Source organism: Molothrus aeneus, unplaced genomic scaffold (genome assembly GCF_037042795.1).
Source record: "Molothrus aeneus isolate 106 unplaced genomic scaffold, BPBGC_Maene_1.0 scaffold_198, whole genome shotgun sequence".
NCBI lineage: Eukaryota > Metazoa > Chordata > Aves > Passeriformes > Icteridae > Molothrus > Molothrus aeneus.
The window spans coordinates 117,612-142,105 of record NW_027098861.1 but is presented as its reverse complement, the minus strand read 5'-3'; the positions used below and the strand labels follow the sequence as shown (position 1 = coordinate 142,105).

The window sequence follows — 24,494 nt, the reverse complement described above, 5'->3', positions numbered from 1 at the left end:
CCGTTCCCAGTGTCCCATTCCCGGTGTCCCCATTCCCGGTGTCCCCATTCCCGGTGTCCCATTCCCTGTGTCCCATTCCCGGTGTCCCGTTCCCGGCGTCCCCTTCCCTGTGCCACTCCCGTTCCCAGTGTCCCATTCCCGGTGTCCCCTTCCCTGTTTGTCCCCGTTCTCCGGTGCCGGTGCCACTCCCGTTCCCGGTGTCCCATTCCCGGTGTCCCCTTCCCTGTTTGTCCCCATTCCCGGTGTCCCCTTCCCTGTTTGTCCCCATTCCCAGTGTCCCATTCCCGGTGTCCCATTCCCGGTGTCCCATTCCCGGTGTCCCCTTCCCCGTTTGTCCCCGCTCCGCTGCTGTCCCCGCGTTCCCGCTGTCCCCTCCCCCGGTGCCCATTGCCCGGTGCCCATTGCCCGGTGCCCATTGCCCGGTGCCCGTTGCTGCCCGGTGCCCGTTGCTGCCCCGTGCCCGTTGTTGCCCCGGGCCGGTTGCCGCTCGCTGTCCCGTGCCCGGTCCCGCCCCGGTGCCCGTTGCCCTTTGCCCGTTGCCGTTGCCGCCCGTTGCCGTCGCTGCCCCGGCCCAGGGAGCGCCCGGGGGGAACTTTCGGGGTTACCGGGGGCGGCCCCGGGGGTGCCGGGGCGGTGTCGCCCCCATCCCGTCCCTCCCCGCTGCCCCGGGGGCGGTGTCGCGATTGTCCCGCTGTCCCCCGCTCCCTCCCCGATTGTCCCGCTGTCCCCCGCTCCCTCCCCATTGCCCCGGGGGCGGTGTCGCGATTGTCCCGGGTTGTCCCGGTCCCTCCCCGTTGTCCCGGGGACGGTGTCGCGATTATCCCGGGGTGTCCCGGTCCCTCCCCGTTGTCCCGGGGGCGGTGTCGCGATTGTCCCGGGTTGTCCCGGTCCCTCCCCGCTGCCCCGGGGGCGGTGTCGCGATTGTCCCGCTGTCCCCCGGTCCCTCCCCGATTATACCGGGGTGTCCCCCGGTCCCTCCCCGTTGTCCCGGGGACGGTGTCGCGATTATCCCGGGTTGTCCTGGTCCCTCCCCGATTATCCCGGGTTGTCCTGATCCCTCCCCGCTGCCCCCAGGAGCGGTGTCGCGATTGTCCCGGGTTGTCCCGGTCCCTCCCCGATTATCCCGGGTTGTCCTGGTCCCTCCCCGATTATCCCGGGTTGTCCCGGTCCCTCCCCGCTGCCCCGGGGGCGGTGTCGCGATTGTCCCGGGCTGTCCCCCGGTCCCTCCCCGCTGCCCCGGGGGCGGTGTCGCGGTTGTCCCGCGGTGTCGCCGGGGGTGATGCGGGCGCTGAGGGCGCTGCGGCCCCGCAGGCTCCTGGCGATGGCGGCGGCGGCGGCGGCGGCGGCCGCGGGGTCGGCGGGGGCGCGGCGGGGCCCGGTGCTGACCCCCGAGTCCATGAACCCCGCGGTTCGGCGCGTGGAGTACGCGGTGCGCGGCCCCATCGTCATCCGCGCCATGGAGATCGAGCAGGAGCTGCGCAAGGTACCGGGACAAAGAAAAAACAACTCCCCAGAAGTACCCAAAAATAACCCGGGATAAAACCCGAGCGGAGAGGGGCAAAACCCGAGCGGAGAGGGGCAAAAACCGAGCGGAGCGGGGCAAAAACCGAGCAGAGAGGGGCAAAACCCGAGCGGAGAGGGGCAAAAACCGAGCAGAGAGGGGCAAAGCCCGAGCGGAGCGGGGCAAAAAACCTGAGCGGGGCGGGACAAAACCCGAGCGGGGCAAAACCCGAGGGGAGCGGGGCAGAACCCGAGCAGAGAGGGGCAAAACCCGAGCGGGGCGGGACAAAACCCGAGCGGGGCAAAACCCGAGCGGAGCGGGGCAAAACCGGAGCGGGGCAAAACCCGAGCGGGATAAAAACCCGAGCGGAGCGGGACAAGGCGGGGGGGAAATGGGGACGGAGCCTGGGCAACGGGAGCGAGCGGAGCGGAGCGGGAGAAGGGGACAGCGGAGAGGGAAATGCCCCTAAAAACCGGGACAGCGGAGCGGGAAATGCCCCTAAAAACCGGGACAGCCCCTCCTGGAGCGGGAAATGCCCCCAAGAACCGGGACAGCCCCTCCTAGACCGGGAAATGCCCCCAAGAACCGGGACAGCCCGTGCTGGACCGGGAAATGCCCCCAAGAACCGGGACAGCCCGTGCTGGACCGGGAAATGTCCCCAAGAACGGGGGCAGCCAGTCCTAGACCGGGAAATGCCCCCCAGGAACCAGGAACAACCCCCCGGACCGGGACATCCCGCCCCTAAACCGGGATAACCCCACCCAAAACCGGGATAACCCCCCCCGAACCGGGATATCCCAACCCCAAACCGGGATAAGCCCCCCAGAACCGGGATAACCCCCCCAGAAACGGGATAACCGGCCCTGAACCGGGATAAGTCCCCCAAAACCGGGATAAGCCCCCCTAAACTGGGATAACCCCACTGGACCGGGATAACCCCCCCAGAACCGGGATATCCCGACCCCAAACTGGGATAACCCCCCCAGAACCGGGATAACCCCCCCGGAACCGGGATAACCCCCCCAAAACCGGGATAACCCCCCCAGAACCGGGATAACCCCCCCGGAACCGGGATAACCCCCCCAAAACCGGGATAACCCCCCCAGAACCGGGATAACCCCCCCGGAACCGGGATAACCCCCCCAAAACCGGGACCTCCTTCCCAAACCCGGGAATTCTCCCCAAAATGGAGAAAATTCCCCAAAATCGGGACCCCACACCCCAAAATCGGGACCCCCCAAAATCGGGACCCCACACCCCAAAATCGGGACCCCCCAACCCCAAATCGGGACCCCCCCCCAAAATTGAGACCCCTCCAAACCCCAAAATCGGGACCCCCCAAAATGGGGACCCCCCCCCAAACCCCAAAATCGGGACCCCCCAATCCCGGGTTTCCCTCCCTGCCCCCGCCCCCACCAAATGGGGCGCCCCAAATTTGGCCCCTCCTGCCCCTAAAATGGGGGGTTCAGCCCCAAAAATTGGATTTTATCCCCCCCTAAAAATGGAGTTTTCCCCCAAAAAATGGAGTTTTCTCCCAAAAAAGGGATTTTTTTCCCCAAAAATGGGATTTTTTTTCCCCAAAAAAGGGAATTTTTATCTCCCCAAAAAAGGGGTTTTATCCCCCCAAAAATGGGATTTTTTTCCCCAAAAAAGGGATTTTTTTCCCCAAAAATGGGATTTTTTTTCCCCAAAAAAGGGAATTTTTATCTCCCCAAAAAAGGGGTTTTATCCCCCCAAAAATGGGATTTTTTTCCCCAAAAAAGGGAATTTTTTTCCCCCCAAAAATGGGATTTTTTTCGCCAAAAACGGAATTTTTATCTCCCCAATAAAGGGGTTTTATCCCCCCAAAAATGGGATTTTTTTCCCCAAAAAAGGGAATTTTTTCCCCCCAAAAATGGGATTTTTTTCCCCAAAAACGGAATTTTTATCTCCCCAATAAAGGGGTTTTATCCCCCAAAAATGGGATTTTTTTTCCCCAAAAAAGGGATTTTTTTCCCCCAAAAAATGGGATTTTTTTCCCAAAAAATTGAATTTTTATCTCCCCAAAAAAGGGGTTTCACCCCCCCAAAAATGGGATTTTTTTCCCCAAAAAAGGGAATTTTTATCTCCCCAAAAATGGGGTTTCATCCCCCCCAAAAAAGGAATTTTTCCCCCCAAAAAGGGGGATTTTCTGCCTCCAAAAAGGGTTTTGTTCCCCCAAGAAAAGGATTTTTCCCGCCAAAAAACCCCAATTTTCCCGCTAGAAAAGTTTTTTACCCCCAGGGCACCCCCAAAATCCCGGAACTCCCCTAAACCAGGGTGTCCCCACCCCCCCCAGTGTCCCCTCAGTGTCCCCCAATGTCCCCTCAATGTCCCCCCAGTGTCCCCAATGTCCCCCAATGTCCCCCAATGTCCCCCCAGTGTCCCCAATGTCCCCTCAATGTCCCCCCAGTGTCCCCTCAGTGTCCCCAATGTCCCCCCAGTGTCCCCTCAGTGTCCCCCAGTGTCCCCTCAATGTCCCCCCAGTGTCCCCAATGTCCCCTCAGTGTCCCCTCAGTGTCCCCTCAGTGTCCCCTCAATGTCCCCCCAATGTCCCCCCAGTGTCCCCTCAGTGTCCCCTCAGTGTCCCCTCAGTGTCCCCCAGTGTCCCCTCAGTGTCCCCCACTGTCCCCTCTGTCCCCTCCTCCCCCCGGTGACACTGGGCGGTGCCGGGGGGGGTGTTGGGGTCAGCCGGGGACACCGCGGGTGACACCGCAGGTGACACGGGTGACACAATCGGGGCGGTGCCACCCGGGGCAGAGTCCGCGGTGGCCAAAGTCCGGCCCGAGCGGGGGTGGGGACGTCGCTGCCGCCCTGCCCCGTGTCCCCAATGTCCCCAAGGTCCCCAAGGTCCCCGGTGTCCCCAATGTCCCCGGTGTCCCCAAGGTCCCCAATGTCCCCGGTGTCCCCGAGGTCCCCAATGTCCCCGGTGTCCCCGGTGTCCCCAAGGTCCCCAAGGTCCCCAAGGTCCCCGGTGTCCCCAAGGTCCCCGGTGTCCCCAAGGTCCCCGGTGTCCCCAAGGTCCCCAAGGTCCCCGAGGTCCCCGAGGTCCCCGAGGTCCCCGAGGTCGCGGCCACTCCCAGGACAAGGGACATTACGGGGGTGGTGGCGCCACCGCCCTGGCGGTGACAGCGGGGGTGGCCCTGGGTGGGGACAGGCCTGGGTGGGGACAGGAGCCCTGACCTGGTTTTGTCCCCATTCCTGTCCTTGTCCCTGTCCCTTGTCCCTGTCCCTTGTCCCTGTCCCCATTCCTGCCCTTGTCCCTTGTCCCCATCCCCATCCCTGCTGTCCCTGTCCCCAGTTCCTGTCCCCCATCCCCATCCCTGTCCCTTGTCCCTGTCCCCATTCCTGTCCTTGTCCCTTGTCCCCATCCCCATCCCTGCTGTCCCTGTCCCCAGTTCCTGTCCCCCATCCCCATCCCTGTCCCTGCCATCTGTTCCCTATTCCCCAATGTCCCCATTCCTTCCCTGTCCCTGTCCCCTGCCCTCATCCTCGTCTCTTGTCCCCATCCCTGTCCCCATCGCTGTCCCCGTCCTCTGCCCTGTCCCCTTTGTCCCTGTTCTGATCCTGTGTCCCCATCCCTGTCCCTGTCCCTTGTCCCCACCCCGTCCCCGTCCCCATCCCTGTTCCTGTCCCTTTTCCCCATCCTTGTCCCCACTGTCTCCATCCCTGTCCCCTCATCCCTGTCCCCTCATCTCTTGTCTCCATCCCCATCCCTGTCCCCTTGTCCCCACCTGTCCCCTCATCCCTTTGTCCCCACCTGTGTCCCCACCTGTGTCCCCTCATCACTGTCCCTTTGTCCCCACCTGTGTCCTCATCCCTGTCCCCTCATCGCCATCCCTTTGTCCCCAGGGTGTCCCCATTACCGTCCCCTCATCGCTGTCCCTTTGTCCCCACCTGTGTCCTCATCCCTGTCCCCTCATTGCTGTCCCTTTGTCCCCACCTGTGTCCCCTCATCGCCATCCCTTTGCCCCCAGGGTGTCCCCACCTGTGTCCCCTCATCGCTGTCCCTGTCCCTTTGTCCCCAGGGTGTCCCCACCTGTGTCCCCTCATCGCTGTCCCTGTCCCTTTGTCCCCAGGGTGTCCCCATTGCCGTCCCCTCATCGCTGTCCCTTTGTCCCCAGGGTGTCCCCACCTGTGTCCCTTCATCGCTGTCCCTTTGTCCCCAGGGTGTCCCCACCTGTGTCCCCTCATTGCTGTCCCTTTGTCCCCAGGGTGTCCCCACCTGTGTCCCCTCATCGCTGTCCCTTTGTCCCCAGGGTGTCCCCACCGTCCCCTCCTCCTTGTCCCTGTCCCTTTGTCCCCAGGGTGTCCCCATCCCTATCCCCTCATCGCCATCCCTTTGTCCCCAGGGTGTCCCCACCTGTGTCCCCTCATCGCTGTCCCTTTGTCCCCAGGGTGTCCCCATCCCTATCCCCTCATCGCCATCCCTTTGTCCCCAGGGTGTCCCCACCTGTGTCCCCTCATCGCTGTCCCTTTGTCCCCAGGGTGTCCCCAAGCCCTTCTCGGAGGTGATCAAGGCCAACATCGGTGACGCCCACGCCATGGGCCAGCAGCCAATCACCTTCCTGCGCCAGGTGCGGCCCCGGGGACACCGCGGGGTCACCGCTGCCGCCCCCGGGGTGCCACCGCCGCCGCCACGGCCCCGGTGTCCCCAGCGTGGCCCCGGTGTCACCGCGGTGTCCCCGGGCAGGTGGCGGCGCTGTGCCTGTGCCCGGAGCTGATGAAGGACGAGTCCCTGCCCAGCGACGCCAAGGAGCGCGCCCAGCGCCTGCTGGGGGCCTGCGCGGGACAGAGCGTGGGTGGGTGGCACCCGAAAAACCCCAAAATCCCAAAAAAACCCCCGAAATCCCAAAATCCCCAACCCCAAAATCCCCAAAACCCCACAAAAATCCCAAAATCCCAAGGAGCGCGCCCAGCGCCTGCTGGGGGCCTGCGGGGGACAGAGCGTGGGTGGGTGGCACCCGAAAAACCCCGAAATCCCAAAAAAAACCCAAATCCCAAAATCCCAAATCCCAAAATCCCAAACCCCAAAATCCCAAAATCCCGAACCCCAAAATCCCCAAAACCCCACAAAAATCCCAAAATCCCAAGGAGCGCCCGGCGCCTGCTGGGGGCCTGCGGGGGACAGAGCGTGGGTGGGTGGCACCCAAAAACCCCAAAATCCCAAATCCCAAAAAACCCCAAAATCCCAAAATCTCAAAATCCCTAAATCTCAAAATCCCAAACCCCAAAATCCCAAACCCCAAAATCCCACAAAAATCCCAAAATCCCAAATCCCAAACCAAACAAACCCCAAAATCCCAAACCCCAAACCCCAAAATCCCCAAATCCCAAATCCCAAACCAAACAAACCCCAAAATCCCAAACCCCAAACCCCAAAATCCCCAAATCCCAAATCCCAAACCAAACAAACCCCAAAATCCCAAATCCCTAAATCCCACAAGCCTCCAAATCCCAAACCCCAAAATCCCACAAACCCCAAAACCCCAAATCCCAAAATCCCCAAATCCCAAAATCCCCAAAACCCCAAATCTCAAAATCCCCCAAGGACCAAATCCCCAAATCCAAGAAGCCCCAAAACCCCCAAATTCCAAAATCCCTCAAGCCCCAAAATCCCAAATCCAGCGCCCAACTCCATCCGTCCCCCACCCCTGGAATGTCCCCAGTGTCCCCAATGTCCCCCCAATGTCCCCCCAATGTCCCCAAAGTCCCCCAATGTCCCCCCAATGTCCCCAAATATCCCCGATGTCCTCGATGTCCCCCCAATGTCCCCAAATGTCCCCAATGTCCCCAGTGTCCCCAAAGTCCCCTCAACAATGTCCGCACCACCCGCTGAGGTGCCACCACTCGGGGGGGAGGTGACAGTGTGGCTGTCCCCAATGTCCCCAATGTCCCCAATGTCCCCAATGTCCCGCCAATATCCCAATGTCCCCCGCAATGTCCCCAAATATCTCCAGTGTCCCCAATGTCCCCCCAATGTCCCCAATGCTCCCAATGCCTCCCAGTGTCCCCATTTCCCAACATCCCCGATGTCCCCAATGTCCCCAACATCCCCAAATGTCCCCCAATGCCCCCCCATGTCCCCAACATCCCCCCAATATCCCAATGTCCCCCCAATGTCCCCAGTGCTCCCAATACCCCCCAGTGTCCCCAATGTCCCCAGTGTCCCCATTTCCCAATATCCCCAATGTCCCCCAATGTCCCCAAATGTCCCCAAATGTCCCAAATGTCCCCAACATCCCCGATGTCCCCAACATCCCCCCGATATCCCCAATGTCCCCAATGTCCCCATTTCCCAATATCCCCAATGTCCCCAACATCCCCAATGTCCCCCAATGCCCCCAATGTCCCCAACATCCCCAATGTCCCCAATGTCCCCGATGTCCCCAACATCCCCAATGTCCCCAATGTCCCCCAATGCCCCCAATGTCCCCAACATCCCCAATGTCCCCAATGTCCCCGATGTCCCCAATGTCCCCAATGTCCCCAATATCCCCAATGTCCCCAACATCCCCAATGTCCCCCAATGCCCCCAATGTCCCCAACATCCCCAATGTCCCCAATGTCCCCGATGGCCCCCAATGTCCCCAATGTCCCCCAATGCCCCTCAGTGTCCCCAACATCCCCAATGTCCCCAATGCCCCCAAATGCCCCCCAATGTCCCCAATGCCCCCCAGTGTCCCCAACACCCCCGCTGTCCCCTGTCCCCCCCCCCCGCTGTCCCAGCGCCGGCCGAGGTGCCCCCGCGCGGGGGGAGGTGACAGTGTCGCTGTCCCCTTTGTCCCCAGGCGCGTACAGCGCCAGCCCCGGGGTGCAGCTGGTCCGCGAGGACGTGGCGCGTTACATCGAGCGTCGCGACGGCGTCCCCGCCCAGCCCGACAACATCTTCCTGTCCACGGGCGCCAGCGACGCCATCGTGGTACGGCGGCGACACGGCCGCGACACGGGCGCGACACGGCCGCGACACGGCCGCCACCCCCTGCCCCGCCCCGCCACGCCCCGGGGACACCGAGGGGACAGGGGCCGCCACCCCCGTCACATGCCGGGGACACCGAGGGGACAGGGGCCACCACTCCCGTGACATGCCGGGGACACCCAGCGTGGGGCCACCACCCCCGTGACATGCCGGGGACACCGGTGCCACCACCCCTGTGACATGCCGGGGACACCGAGCGTGGGGGCACCACCCCTGTGACATGCCGGGGACACCGAGCGCGGTGCCACCACCCCTGTGACATCCTGGGGACACCGATGCCACCACCCGCCCTGTCCCGCCCCGCCACGCCCCGGGGACACCGAGGGGACAGGGGCCGCCACCCCCATGACATCCTGGGGACACCGATGCCACCACCCGCCCTGTCCCGCCACGTCCCGGGGACACTGAGCGGTGCCACCACCCCCGTGACATCCCGGGGACACCAATGCCACCACCCCCATCCTGGGGACACGGAGCGCGGTGCCACCACCCCCATCCCGCGCCATCCCGGGGACACCGGGCTCGGTGCCACCCCCCGGGCTCGGTGCCACCCCCGGGCCGTTCCCACGGCGGGCGGTGACAAAGGGACCTTTGTGTGGCTGGAGGAGGGGGTGGTGGCGCTCGGGGTGGTGGCACTTGGTGTCCCCACGCCCGCCCCGGGGACAGCGCCAGCTCCCCGCGGTGTCGCCGGGGCCGCGTGGTTGCCGTGGCGATGGTGGCGCGGCGGTGTCACCTCCCTGTCCCTCGTGTGCCACCGTCCGGTTGTCCCCGGGCTGTGCCCCCCGAGCTCCTCTGTCCCCTCATTGTCCCCACCATCCTGTCCGTTGTCCCCGCTGTCCCCTGTGCTCACTGTCCTGTCCCCTCATTGTCCCCATGTCACCCCAACCCTGTCCCCATCCTGTCCCCTCATTGTTCCCATGCCACCCCATGTCCCCTCACTGTCCCCTCAATGTCCCCACAATGTCCTGATCGCCACCGCAGCCATGTCCCCTCAATGTCCCCTCAATGTCATGACTGCCACCACAACCCATCCCCTCACTGTCCCCTCACTGTCCCCTCACTGTCCTCTGATTGTCCCCTCAATCTCCTGATCTCCACCCCAACCATGTCCCCTCAATGTCCCCTCCATGTCCTGATTCCCACCCCACTCTGTCCACTCGCCATCCCCTCGCTGTCCCCTCACTGTCCCCTCGCTGTCCTCCACCCCACCCCCTGATTGTCCCCTGATTGTCCCCTGACTGTCCCCTGATTGTCCCCTCCATGTCCCGATCCCCATCCCGTGATTGTCCCTTCTCTGTCCCCTTCCATGTCCTGATTCCCACCCCACTCTGACCCCTCAATGTCCCTTCTCCGTCCCCTCCATGTCCCGATCCCAACCCCATGACTGTCCCCTGGCTGTCCCCTCCATGTCCCCTCCATGTCCCCATCCTTACCCCCTGGCTGTGCCCTGGCTGTCCCCCTGATTGTCCCCTGGCTGTCCTCTGACTGTCCCCTGGCTGTGCCCGCTGTACTCGGCGGCGCTGCCCCCTCACTGTGCCCCATCCCACCCCCGATTGTCCCCTGATTGTCCCCTCCATGTCCTGATTCCCATCCCGTGATTGTCCCTTCTCTGTCCCGTCCATATCCTGATTCCCACCCCATGGTGTCCCCTCATTGTCCCCTCTCTGTCCCCTCCATGTCCTCATTCCCACCCCACTCTGACCCCTCAATGTCCCATCTCCATCCCCTCGTTGTCCCCCATCCCACCCCCTGATTGTCCCTTCCATGTCCCCATCCCACCCCCTGACTGTCCCCTGGCTGTCCCCTGACTGTGCCCTCGCTGTCCCCTCCATGTCCTGATCCCCACTCACTGGCTGTCCCCTGATTGTCCCCTCCATGTCCCCATCCCACCCCCTGACTGTCCCCTGATTGTCCCCACCATGTCCTGATTCCCATCCCGTGATTGTCCCCTCTCTGTCCCCTCCATGTCCCGATCCCAACGCCGTGACTGTCCCCTCCATGTCCCGATCCCCATCCCGTGACTGTCCTCTCTCTGTCCCCTCCATGTCCTGATTCCCACCCCACTCTGACCCCTCAATGTCCCATCTCTGTCCCCTCCATGTCCCCATACCACCCCCTGACTGTCCCCTGGCTGTCCCCTCCATGTCCCAATCCCCACCCCCTGATCATCCCCTGATTGTCCCCTCCATGTCCCGATTCCCATCCCGTGATTTTCCCTTCTCTGTCCCCCTCCATGTCCCGATCCCCACCCCCTGATTGTCCCCTGATTGTCCCCTGATTGTCCCCTCCATGTCCCCATCCCACCCCCTGGCTGTCCCCTGACTGTCCCCTGGATGTCCCCTGGCTGTCCCCTCCATGTCCCGATCCCCACTCACTGATTGTCCCCCCACTGTCCCCTGGCTGTGCCCTGGCTGTGCCCCTGACTGTCCCCTCCCTTCCAGAACATTCTGAAGCTGCTGGTGTGCGGCTCGGGCTCGTCGCGCACGGGGGTGCTGATCCCGATCCCGCAGTACCCGCTGTACTCGGCGGCGCTGGCCGAGCTGGAGGCGGCGCAGGTCAATTATTACCTGGCCGAGGAGCGCTGCTGGGCGCTGGACGTGGCCGAGCTGCGGCGGGCGCTGACCGAGGGCCGCCGGCGCTGCAACCCCCGGGCGCTGTGCATCATCAACCCCGGCAACCCCACCGGTAACGCCGCGGGGACGCCGGGGCCGTGGGGCCGGGGGGCCGTGGGGATGTGGGGCTGGGGGGCTGTGGGGATGTGGGGCTGTGGGGTCTGTGGGGTTTGTGAAGCCTGGGGATGTGGGGCTGTGGGGATGTGGGGTCTGTGGGGCTGTGGGGCTGTGGGGTGTGTGGGGCTGTGCAGCTGTGGGGCTGTGCAGCTGTGGGGCTGTGGAGCTGTGGGGCTGTGGGGGCTGTGGGACTGTGGGGCTGTGAGGCTGTGGGGCTGTGGGGCTGTGGGGTTTATGGGGCTGTGGGGCTGTGGGGATGTGAGGCTGTGGGACACGGGGGGTTCGGTCTGTGGGGCTGTGAGGCTGTGGGGTTTGTGAAGCCTGGGGATGTGGGGCTGTGGGGATGTGGGGCTGTGGGGTCTGTGGGGTTTGTGAAGCCTGGGGATGTGGGGCTGTGGGGATGTGGGGCTGTGGGGTTTGTGGGGCTATGGAGGCCGTGGGGCCGTGGGGCTGTGGGACACGGGGGGTTCGGTCTGTGGGGCTGTGAGGCTGTGGGGTTTGTGGGGTCTGTGGGGATGTGGAGCTGTGGGGCTCTGGGGTCTGTGGGGCTGTGGGGGCCGTGGGGGCTGTGGGGTTTGTGAGGTCTGGGGATGTGGGGCTGTGGGGCTCTGGGGCTGTGGGGCTGTGGGGTTGGACACGGGGGATGGAGTCTGTGGGGCTGTGGGGCTGTGGGGCTGTGGGGTGTGTGGGGCTGTGGGGCTGTGGGGCTGTGGGGATGTGGGGCTGTGGGGATGTGGGGTTTCTGGGGCTGTGGGGTGTGTGGGGTGTGTGGGGCTGTGCAGCTGTGGGGCTGTGGGGCTGTGGGGGCTGTGGGGATGTGGGGATGTGGGGGCTATGGGGGCCGTGGGGCCGTGGGGCTGTGGGACACGGGGGGTTCGGTCTGTGGGGCTGTGAGGCTGTGGGGTTTGTGGGGTCTGTGGGGATGTGGAGCTGTGGGGCTCTGGGGTCTGTGGGGCTGTGGGGGCCGTGGGGGCTGTGGGGTTTGTGGGGCTGTGGGGTTTGTGAGGTCTGGGGATGTGGGGCTGTGGGGCTCTGGGGCTGTGGGGTTGGACACGGGGGATGGAGTCTGTGGGGCTGTGGGGCTGTGGGGCTGTGGGGTGTGTGGGGTGTGTGGGGCTGTGGGGTCTCTGGGGTGTGTGGGGCTGTGGGGATGTGGGGTTTCTGGGGCTGTGGGGTGTGTGGGGTGTGTGGGGCTGTGCAGCTGTGGGGCTGTGGGGCTGTGGGGATGTGGGGGCTATGGGGGCCGTGGGGCCGTGGGGCCGTGGGGCTGTGGGACACGGGGGGTTCGGTCTGTGGGGCTGTGAGGCTGTGGGGTTTGTGGGGTTTGTGGGGTCTGTGGGGATGTGGAGCTGTGGGGCTCTGGGGTCTGTGGGGCTGTGGGGGCCGTGGGGGCTGGGGGGTTTGTGGGGCTGTGACGCTGTGGGGCTGTGGGACACGGGGGGTTCGGTCTGTGGGGCTGTGGGGTCTGTGGGGCTGTGGGGCTCTGGGGCTCTGGGGCTCTGGGGTTTGTGGGGTCTGTGGGGATGTGGAGCTGTGGGGCTGTGGGGCTGTGGGACACGGGGGGGTGGGGTCTGTGGGGCTGTGGGGCTGTGGGGCTCTGGGGTTTGTGGGGTCTGTGGGGATGTGGAGCTGTGGGGCTGTGGGGCTGTGGGGCTGTGGGGCTGTGGGGTGGGATCCATGGGATGAGGTGGGATCCATGGGAGTGGAATTCATGGGATGGGATCAATGGGATGGGATGGAGTCTGTGGGGTGGGATCTGTGGGGTCTGTGGAGTCTGTGGGGTGGGATATCTGATGGGGGATCCATGGGATCCATGGAGTGGAATCCATGGGGTCTGTGGGATAGGATCCATGGGGTGGGATCTGTGGGATGGGATCCGTGGGGTGGGATCCATGGGGTGGGATCTGTGGGACGGCACCCATGGGCTATCTCAGGTGGGATCCATGGGGTGGGATCCATGGGGTCTGTGGGGTGGGATCCATGGGATCCATGGGGTGGGACCCATGGTGTATCTCGGGTGGGATCCATGGGGTGGCACCCATGGTGTATCTCGGGTGGGATCCATGGGGTGGCCCCCATGGGGTGGGACCCATGGTGTATCTCGGGTGGGATCCATGGGGTGGCCCCCATGGGGTGGGACCCATGGTGTATCTCGAGTGGGATCCATGGGGTGGCACCCATGGTGTATCTCGAGTGGGATCCATGGGGTGGCACCCATGGTGTATCTCGGATGGGATCCATGGGGTGGGATCCATGGTGTATCTTGGGTGGGATCCATGGGATCCATGGGGTGGGATCCATGGTCTGGCACCCATGGTGTATCTCAGGTGGGATCCATGGGGTGGCACCCATGGGGTGGGACCCATGGTGTATCTCAGGTGGGATCCATGGGGTGGAACCCATGGTGTATCTCGGGTGGGATCCATGGGATCCATGGGGTGGGATCCCTGTGGTGGAACCCATGGTGTATCTCGGGTGGGATCCCTGTGGTGGAACCCATGGTGTATCTCAGGTGGGATCCATGGGGTGGAACCCATGGTGTATCTCGGGTGGGATCCATGGGATCCATGGGGTGGGATCCATGGTCTGGCACCCATGGTGTATCTCAGGTGGGATCCATGGGGTGGAACCCATGGTGTATCTCGGGTGGGATCCATGGGGTGGCACCCATGGTGTATCTCGGGTGGGATCCCTGTGGTGGCACCCATGGTGTATCTCAGGTGGGATCCATGTGGTGGCACCCATGGTGTATCTCGGGTGGCACCCATGGTTTATCGCGGTTGTCGCAGGCCAGGTGCAGAGCCGCGAGTGCATCGAGCAGGTCATCAAGTTCGCCTACGAGGAGAAGCTCTTCCTGCTGGCCGATGAGGTGGGCGGGGCCGAGGTGACCTGGGCGCGTCCCCCATTCCTGGGAAAAGCCCGGAATTCCCGGTGACATCCCGGGATGTCCCCATGCCAGGTGTACCAGGACAACATCTACGCCGAGGGCTCGGCCTTCCACTCCTTCAAGAAGGTCCTGATGGAGCTGGGGCCGCCCTACGCGGACTCGGTGGAGCTGGCCTCCTTCCACTCCATCTCCAAGGGATTCATGGGAGAGTGAGTCCTGGGAACGCCGGGGGGAGCGCCGGCCGGATGGGACGGAGAGGCCACCACCACCCCATGGACCTGCTGGGGTGGGACTGGGGATGGAGGTGCCACCATCACCCCATGGACCTGCTGGGGTGGGACTGGGGATGGAGGTGCCACCACCACCCCATGGATCTGCTGGGGTGGGACTGGGGATGGAGGTGCCACCATCACCCCATGGATCTGCTGGGGTGGGACTGGGGATGGAGGTGCCACCATCACCCCATGGATCTGCTGGGGTGGGACTGGGGATGGAGGTGCCACCACCACCCCATGGATCTGCTGGGGTGGGACTGGGGATGGAGGTGCCACCATCACCCCATGGATCTGCTGGGGGTGGGATTGGGGTCATGGATTGTCATGGATTGGGGATGGAGGTGCCACCAACCCATGGATCTGCTGGGGTGGGACTGGGGTCATGGATTGGGGATGGAGAGGCCACCATCACCCCATGGATCTGCTGGGGTTGGGGTTGGAGTCATGGATTGCCATGGATGCCATGGATTGGGGATGGAGATGCCACCACCACCCCATGGATCTCCTGGGTTTGGGGTCATGGACTGGGGATGGAGAGGCCACCACCCCATGGATCTCCTGGGTGGAGTCATGGATTGGCGATGGATGTCATGGACTGGGGATGGAGATGTCACCACCACCCCACGGATTTTCTGATGGTGGGATTGGGGCTGCCACCACCACCCCATGGATCTGCTGGGGTAGGGATGGAGGCGATGTAGGACGGAAGTGCCACCACCCCATGGATCCCCTGGACTGGGGTTGCGGGTGGCACTGGATGCAGATGTTGAGATTCCATGGATGCCACGTTTGATCCATGGATTCCCATCCCAGAGCCCCATCCATGGGTGGGTCCTGCTCCATAGCTTCCCATCCATGGATCCCATCCATGGATCCCATCCATGGGTGCCTCTCTAAAGATTCCTGTCCATGGGTTTCATCCATGGGTGCTTCTCCATGGATTCCCACCCCAAACCCCCATCCACGGCTCTTCATCCACAGATCCCACCCACATCTCCCACCCATGGGTGCCTCTCCAATGGTTCCCATCCATGGATCCCATCCATGGGTCCTTTCCCAAGGTTCCTCTCCATGGATCCCATCCATGGGTGCCTCTCCAAAGGTTCCCATCCATGGATCCCACCCCAAATCCCCACCCATGGATCCCATCCACGGACCCCACCTGTGTATCCCAACCACATCTCTCACCCATGGGTCCTTCTCCATAGGTTCCTCTCCATGGATCCCATCCATGGGTCCTTTCCCAAGGTTCCTCTCCATGGGTCCCATCCATGGGTGCCTCTCCATAGGTTTCTATCCATGGATTCCCATCCCAAACCCCATCCGTGGACCCCACCCATGAATCCCCCCCACATCTCCCACCCATGGGTGCCTCTCCAATGGTTCCCATCCATGGATCCCATCCATGGGTGCCTCTCCAGTGGTTCCCATCCATGGATCCCATCCATGGGTGCCTCTCCAATGGTTCCCATCCATGGATTCCCATCCCAAACCCCATCCATGGCTCTTCACCCATAGATCCCACCGACATCTCCCATCCATGGGTCCTTCTCCATGGATCCCATCCCAAACCTCCATCCATGGATCCCATCAATGGGTCCCTCTCCATAGGTTCCCATCCATGGATCCCATCCATGGATCCCATCCATGGGTGCCTCTCCATAGGTTCCCATCCATGGATCCCATCCACGAGTGCCTCTCCATAGGTTCCCATCCATGGATCCCATCTATGGATCCCCATCCCAGACCTCCATCCATGGATCCCATCCATGGGTGCCTCTCCATAGGTTCCCATCCATGGGTCCCATCCATGGGTGCCTCTCCAGTGGTTCCCATCCATGGATTCCCATCCCAAACCCCATCCATGGCTCCCATCCCCATCTCCCACCGCTCGGTTCCCCGTCCCCATTCCCGGCATTCCTGGCATTCCCGGCGTTCCCGGTTGATCCCGGCATGTGGGGCAGGTGCGGCCTGCGGGGCGGCTACATGGAGGTGGTGAACCTGCACCCCGAGGTGAAGGCCGAGCTGTCCAAGCTCGTGTCCGTCCGTCTGTGCCCGCCTGTGCTCGGACAGATGATCCTGGACACCATCATGGACCCGCCCAAGCCCGGAGAGCCGTCCTACGAGCGCTTCCAGGCGGTACGGGGCCACGGGACTGGGATCCATGGGATTGGGATGGGATCCTTGGGATCCTTGGGATTGGGATCCTTGGGATTGGGGTTGGGATGGGATCCATGGGATTGGATGGGAGCCGTCCTACGAGCGCTTCCAGGCGGTACAGGGCCGCGGGACTGGGATCCATGAGATTGGGATGGGATCCTTGGGATCCTTGGGATTGGGATCCTTGGGATTGGGGTTGGGGTTGGGATGGGATCCATGGGATGGGATCCATGGTCATGGACCCGCCCAAGCCCAGAGAGCCGTCCTACAAGCGCTTCCAGGCGGTACGGGGCAGCGGGATTAGGATTAGGATCTATGGGATTGGATTGGGATTGGGATTGGAATCCATGGGATTGGGATTGGGGTTGGGATTGGGGATGGGATGGGATCCATGGGGTGGGATCCATGGTCGTGGGATCCAACCAAACCTGTCCTGTGAGCGCTTCCAGGTGGTACGGAGCAGCGGGATGGGATTGGATTAGAACTGGGACAATGGGATAATGGGATAATGGGATAACAGGATAATGGGATAACGGGATAATGGGATGGGAAGGGATGGAATGGAATGGAATTGGGATGGGATAATGGAATAATGAGATAATGTGGTAATGGGATAATGGGATAATGGGATGATGAGATAATGGCAGAATGGGAGAATAGGATAGTGGGATAATGGGATGATGGGATGATGAGATAATATGGTAATGGGATAATGGGATGGGAATGGGGTAATGGGATGGGGTAACAGAATTGGGATGGGATGAGATAACAGGATAAAGAGGTAATGGGGTAGTGGGGTAATTGCATGGGATAATGGAATTGGGATGGGATGGGATGAGATAATGGGGTAATGGGGTGATGGGATAATGCAACAATGGGATGGGATAATGGGATAATGGGTGATGGGATAATGCAACAATGGGATGGGATAATGGGATAATGGAATTGGGATGGGATGGGATAATGGGATGGGATGAGATAATGGGATAATGGGACAATGGGATAATGGGACGATGGGATAATGGAATTGGGATGGGATGAGATGGGAAAATGGGATGGGATGGGATGGGGTGAGATAATGGGATAATGGGGTAATGGAATAATGGAATAATGGAGTAATGTGATAATGGGACAATGGGATGGGATAATGGAATTGGGATGGGATGGGATAATGGGATGGGATAATGGGGTAATGGGGTAATGGGGTAATGGGATGGGATAATAGGATAATGGAATTGGGATGGGATGAGATGGGATAATATGAGATGGGATAATGGGATGGGATGGGATGAGATAATGAGATAATGGGATAATGGGACAATGGGATAATGGGACAATGGGACAATGGGACAATGGGACAACGGGACAATGGGATGTCCTGGATCAGACCCGGGTGCGTTTTTCCGGCTGCAGGAGAAGGAGGCGGTGCTGAGCGCGCTGGCGGAGAAGGCGCGGATGACGGAGGAGATCTTCAACCGCACGCCCGGGATCCACTGCAACCCCGTGCAGGGCGCCATGTACTCCTTCCCCCGCATCGACCTGCCGCCCCGCGCCGTGGCCGCCGCCAAGGTCCGGGAACCGCGCCGGGACGCACCCCGGGAACGGCAGGGAGACACCCCGGGAATGGCAGGGAGACACCCCGGGAATGAGGGAACGGGAGGGAGACACCCCGGGAATGAGGGAACGGGAGGGAGACACCCCGGGAACAGCAGGGAGACACCCCGGGAATGAGGGAACGGGAGGGAGACACCCTGGGAATGAGGGAACGGGAGGGAGACACCCCGGGAATGAGGGAACGGGCGGGAGACACCCCGGGAACAGCAGGGAGACACCCCGGGAATGAGGGAACGGGAGGGAGACACCCTGGGAATGAGGGAACGGGAGGGAGACACCCCGGGAACAGCAGGGAGACACCCCGGGAACAGCAGGGAGACACCCCGGGAATGAGGGAACGGGAGGGAGACACCCCGGGAATGAGGGAACGGGCGGGAGACACCCCGGGAACAGCAGGGAGACACCCCGGGAATGAGGGAACGGCAGGGAGACACCCCGGGAATGAGGGAATGGGAGGGAGACACCCCGGGAATGCAGGAATGGGAGGGAGACACCCCGGGAATGAGGGAACGGGAGGGAGACACCCCGGGAATGAGGGAACGGGAGGGAGACACCCCGGGAACAGCAGGGAGACACCCCGGGAATGAGGGAACGGGAGGGAGACACCCCGGGAACAGCAGGGAGACACCCCGGGAATGAGGGAACGGGAGGGAGACACCCCGGGAACGGCAGGGAGACACCCCGGGAATGAGGGAACGGCAGGGAGACACCCCGGGAATGAGGGAATGGGAGGGAGACACAGTGGGAATGAGGGAACGGGCAGGAGACATACCGGGAATGCGGGAATGGGAGGGAGGCACAGCAGGAACACGGGGATGGGTGGGAGACACAGCAGGAATGGGAGGGAGGCAGACCAGGAATGAGGGAACGGGAGGGAGACACAGCGGGAATGGGCAGGAGACACAGCGGGAACGGGGGAACGGGAGGGAAACACCCCGGGAACGGGCAGGAGACACCCCGGGAATGAGGGAACAGGACGGAGACACCCCGGGAATGAGGGAATGGGAGGGAGGCACACCGGGAACAGCAGGGAGACACCCCGGGAATGAGGGAACGGCAGGGAGACACCCCGGGAATGAGGGAACGGGAGGGAGACACCCTGGGAATGAGGGAACGGGCGGGAGACACCCCGGGAATGAGGGAATGGCAGGGAGACACCCCGGGAATGAGGGAATGGGAGGGAGACACCCCGGGAACGGCAGGGAGACACCCCGGGAATGAGGGAACGGGAGGGAGACACCCCGGGAATGAGGGAACGGGAGGGAGACACAGCAGGAACAGGAGGGAGATACAGCGGGAATGTGGGAACAGGAGGGAGATACAGCGGGAATGTGGGAATGGGCGGGAGACACAGCGGGAGATGTTGGGATGGACGGGATCACAACTGGGAGATGAGGGGATGGGAGGGATCCCCACTGGGATGGACGGGATCCCAACCTGGAGATGTGGGAACGGACATGATACAAACTGGGAGATGTGGGAATGGACGGGATCCCAACTGGGAGATGTTGGGATGGACGGGATCCAGACTGGGATGGACGGGATCCCAACTGGGAGATGTGGGAATGGACGGGATCCCAACTGGGAGATGTTGGGATGGACGGGATCCAGACTGGGATGGACGGGATCCCAACTGGGAGATGTGGGAATGGACGGGATCCCAACTGGGAGATGTTGGGATGGACGGGATCCCAACTGGGAGATGTTGGGATGGACGGGATCCAGACTGGGAGATGTTGGGGATGGGCTTGATCCAAACTGGGAGTGGGAGATGTTGGGATGGACGGGATCGCAACCAGGAGATGTGGGAATGGACAGAATCCCAAAGAGGATGGATGGGATCCATCCTGTGATGGACAGGATCCCAACTGGGAGATGTTGGGATGGATGGGATCCCAACTGGGATGGACAAAATCCCAACTGGGATGGACGGGATCTCAACCAGGAGATGTTGGGATGGATGGGATCCAGACTGGGAGATGTGGGAATGGGCGAGATCCCAACTGGGATGGACGGGATCCCAACCAGGAACACGGGAAAGGGCGGGATCCAAACTGGGATGGATGAGATCCCAACTGGGAGATGTGGGGATGGATGGGATCCAAACTGGGAGATGTTGGGGATGGGTGGGATCCAAACTGGGATGGACGGAATCCCAACTGGGAAATGTTGGGATTCATTGGGATCAATCCCAGGAGTTGTGGGACTCATTGGGATCAATCCCGATCCATGTGGGACCCGTGGGGATCAATCCCGATCCATGTGGGACTCACTGGGATCAATCCCGATCCATGTGGGACTCACTGGGATCAATCCTGATCCATGTGGGACTCATTGGGATCAATCCCGATCCATGTGGGACTCATTGGGATCAATCCCGATCCATGTGGGACTCGTGGGGATCAATCCCAGGAGTTGTGGGACTCGTTGGGATCAATCCCGATCCCTGTGGGACTTGTTGGGATCAATCCTGATCCATGTGGGGCTCATGGGGATGGATCCCAATCCATGTGAGATTCACTGGGATCAATCCCGATCCATGTGGGACTTGTTGGGGATGGATCCCGATCCATGTGGGACTCATTGGGATCAATCCCAGGAGTTGTGGGACTCACTGGGATCAATCCCGATCCATGTGGGACTCGTTGGGGATCAATCCCGATCCATGTGGGACTCATTGGGGATGGATCCCGATCCATGTGGGACTCATTGGGATCAATCCTGATCCATGTGAGATTCACTGGGATCAATCCCGATCCATGTGGGACTCATTGGGATCAATCCCAGGAGTTGTGGGACTCACTGGGATCAATCCCGATCCATGTGGGACTCGTTGGGATCAATCCCGATCCATGTGGGACTCATTGGGATCAATCCCAGGAGTTGTGGGACTCACTGGGATCAATCCTGATCCATGTGGGGCTCGTGGGGATGGATCCCAATCCACGTGGGGTGTGTGGGATGAGCCCTGCGGGATTGGATCCCCGTTTTTCCGACCCTGGGATTGCATCCCGAATTCCCAGGAGAAGAAGCAGAGCCCGGACATGTTCTTCTGCATGAGGCTCCTGGAGGAAACCGGAATCTGCGTCGTCCCCGGGAGCGGCTTCGGACAGAAGGAGGGCACCTACCACTTCCGGTGGGTTCCCGGCAGATCCCTCATCCCAAATTCCCTGTTCCCGGCAAATCCCACCCCGAATTCCCTGTTCCTGGCAGATCCCACCCCAAATTCCCTGTTCTTGAGAGATCCCCACCCCAAATTCCCCATTTGTGGGAGATCCCACCCCAAATTCCCTGTTCCCGGCAGATCCCACCCCAAATTCCCTGTTCCTGGCAGATCCCTCATCCCAAATTCCCTGTTCCCGGGAGATCCCATCCTAAATTCCCTGTTCCTGAGACCACCACCCCAAAATCCCCATTTGTGGGAGATCCCACCCCAAATTCCCTGTTCCTGGCAGATCCCTCATCCCAAATTCCCCATTTGTGGGGGATCCCACCCCGAATTCCCTGTTCCCCCATCCCAAATCCCCCCACCCCAAAATCCCAAATCCCCAACTCCTCCCCTCCCAAACCCCCAAATCCCCATACCCCAAATCCTCAAATTCCCAAATCCCCAAATCCTCCCACACCAAACCCCCAAATCCCCCAAATCCCCCAAATCCCCCAAATCCCCAAATCCCCCATCCCAAATGCCCAAATTTTTAAATTTCCCAATTCCCAAATCTCCAAATCCCCCATCCCAAATCCTCAAATTTTTAAATTTCCCAATTCCCAAATCCCCCCATCCCAAATCCCCAAATCCCCAAATTTTTACATTTCCAAATCCCCAAATCTCCCATCCCAAATCCCCCATCCCAAATCCCCAAATTTTTAAATTTCCCAATTCCCAAATCCCCCCATCCCAAATTCCCAAATCCCCAAATTTTTAAATTTCCAAATTCCCAAATCCCCCCATCCCAAATTTCCAAATCCCCATCCCAAATCCCAAATTCCCTGTTCCTCCACCCCAAATCCCCAAATCCCCCAATTCCCAAATCCCCAAATCTCCCATCCCAAATCCCCAAATTTTTAAATTTCCAAATTCCCAAATCCTCAAATCTCCCATCCCAAATCCCCAAATCCCTCATCCCAAATCCCCAAATTTTTAAATTTCCCAATTCCCAAATCCCCCCATCCCAAAATCCCAAATCTCCAAATCCCCAAATCTCCAAATCCCCCATCCCAAATCCCCAAATCCCCCATCCCAAACCCCCCATCCCAAATCTCCAAATTTTTAAATTCCCAAATCCCCAAATCCCCAAATTTTTAAATTCCCAAATTCCCAAACCCCCCAATCCCCACCCCACCCTTTTCCTCGGCCCCAACTTCTGGCGCTTCCTGTGCAAAACCGGGGGCGGGTGGGGGAGAAAAAAAATTTGAATTTTTGTTTTGGATTTTTTTTTTTTTTTTTTTTTTTTTTTTTTGCCTCCCGCCGGAATTTTCGAGGGCGGGAATTTTGTGATTCGTTTCCCCAAATTTTCCCAAATTTCCCCAAATTTTCCCAAATTTTCATTTGTTTTCCACCATCGTCCCCCCCCCCGCCCCTCTCCAGGATGACCATCCTGCCGCCCACGGAGAAGCTGAAGATCCTTCTGGAAAAGCTCAGCTCCTTCTACACCAAGTTCGTCCAGGAATTCTCTTAACCAGGGGGGTGGCCACGCCCCCTTTGTCCCCTCCTGTCCCCTCCTGTCCCCTCCTGTCCCCTGGGTGGTCTCGAGGTGTCTCGGGTGCCTCTCTCTGTTTTTTGGGAATTGCGGGGCAGGTCCCCCGCCCCTCCCGTGTCCCCAAATAAAGGACAGTGACCGGCGGTGGTGGCACCCGAGGGGGGCGGCGGGGGGGGTGGGGTGGCGGTTTTTGGGGGGATTTTGGGGAGTTTTGTGGGAATTTGGGAATTTGGAGGGGGGGGGGGAGAATTCCCGCGGGAGTTGGGCGTGGAGCAGCAGCGGGGACAGCCTGGGAGTAAAGCCCAAATCCTGGAATCCCAAAGTCCCAAATCCAAGAGGATCCTGAAATCCCAGGGTCCTGAAATCCCCAAAGTCCCAAAATCCCCAAATCCTGAAATCCCAAATCCTGAAATTCCAAATCCTGAAATCCCAAATCCGGAAATCCCAAATCTTCCAAATCCCAAAGTCCCAAATCCAAGAGGATCCTGAAATCCCAGGGTCCTGAAGTGCCCAAATCTCCAAATCCCCAAGTCCCAAAATCCCCAAATCCTGAAATCCCAAATCCCCAATTCCCAAATCTTCCAAATCCCAGCATCCCCAAATCCTGAAATCCCAAATCCTGAAACCCCAAATCCCAAATCCCCAAATCCCAGCATCCCCAAATCCAAGAGGATCCTGAAATCCCAGTGTCCGGAAATCCCCAAATCTCCAAATCCCAAAGTCCCAAAATCCCCAAATCCTGAAATCCAAAATCCCCAAATCCTGAAATCCTGAAATCCCCAAATCCTGAAATCCCTGCATCCTGAAACCCCAAATCTTCCAAATCCCAAATCCCCAAATCCCAGTATCCCCAAAATCAAGGGTATCCTGAAATCCCAGGGTCCTGAAATGCCCAAATCCCCAAATCCCTAAATCCTGAAATCCCCAAATTCTGAAATCCCAAATCCCCAAACCCCTAAATCCTGAAATCCCCTAATCCTGAAATCCCGAGACCGGAAATCTCCAAATCCCCAAATCCCGAAATCCCCAAATCCTGAAATCCCAAATCCCGAAACCCCAAATCTCCAAATTCCCAAATCCCAGCATCCCCAAATTCAAGAATATCTTGAAATCCCCAAATCTCCAAATCCCAAAGTCCCAAAATCCCCAAATTCTGAAATCCCAAAATCCCCAAATTCTGAAATCCCAAATCCCCAAATCCTGAAATCCCCAAATCCTGAAATCCCAAATCCCGAAACTCCAAATCTTCCAAATCCCAAATCCCCAAATCCCAGCATCCCCAAATTCAAGAGTATCCTGAAATCCCAGGGTCCTGAAATCCCCAAATCTCCAAATCCCAAAGTCCCAAAATCCCCAAATTCTGAAATCCCAAATCCCGAAACCCCAAATCTCCAAATCCCAAATCCCCAAATACAAGAATATCCTGAAAACCCAGGGTCCTGAATTCCCGAAATCCCAAATCCTGAAACCCCAAATCCCAGCATTCCAAAATCTCAGCGTATCCTGAAATCCCCAAATCCCCAAAGATCCAAATCCCCAAATATCCAAATCCCAAAGTCCCCAAAATCCCCAAATCCCAAAGTCCCCAAATCCCAACATCCAACATCCCCAACATCCAAAAATCCCAACAT

General features: G+C 60.2%; 1 protein-coding gene across 1 annotated transcript; it reads left to right on the top strand.

Moving 5' to 3' along the window:
• Positions 1–1,279: 1,279 nt before the first annotated feature.
• On the top strand, positions 1,280–23,006 carry GPT (glutamic--pyruvic transaminase). Its single transcript, XM_066570036.1, has 11 exons — positions 1,280–1,483; positions 6,007–6,096; positions 6,213–6,321; positions 8,311–8,441; positions 10,940–11,183; positions 14,017–14,096; positions 14,187–14,323; positions 16,354–16,528; positions 17,963–18,118; positions 21,187–21,299; positions 22,752–23,006. The coding sequence occupies exons 1-11, from the start codon at positions 1,280–1,282 to the stop codon at positions 22,840–22,842; spliced, it is 1,530 nt and encodes a 509-aa protein (XP_066426133.1). The 3' UTR covers positions 22,843–23,006.
• The last annotated feature ends 1,488 nt before the right edge of the window (positions 23,007–24,494 follow it).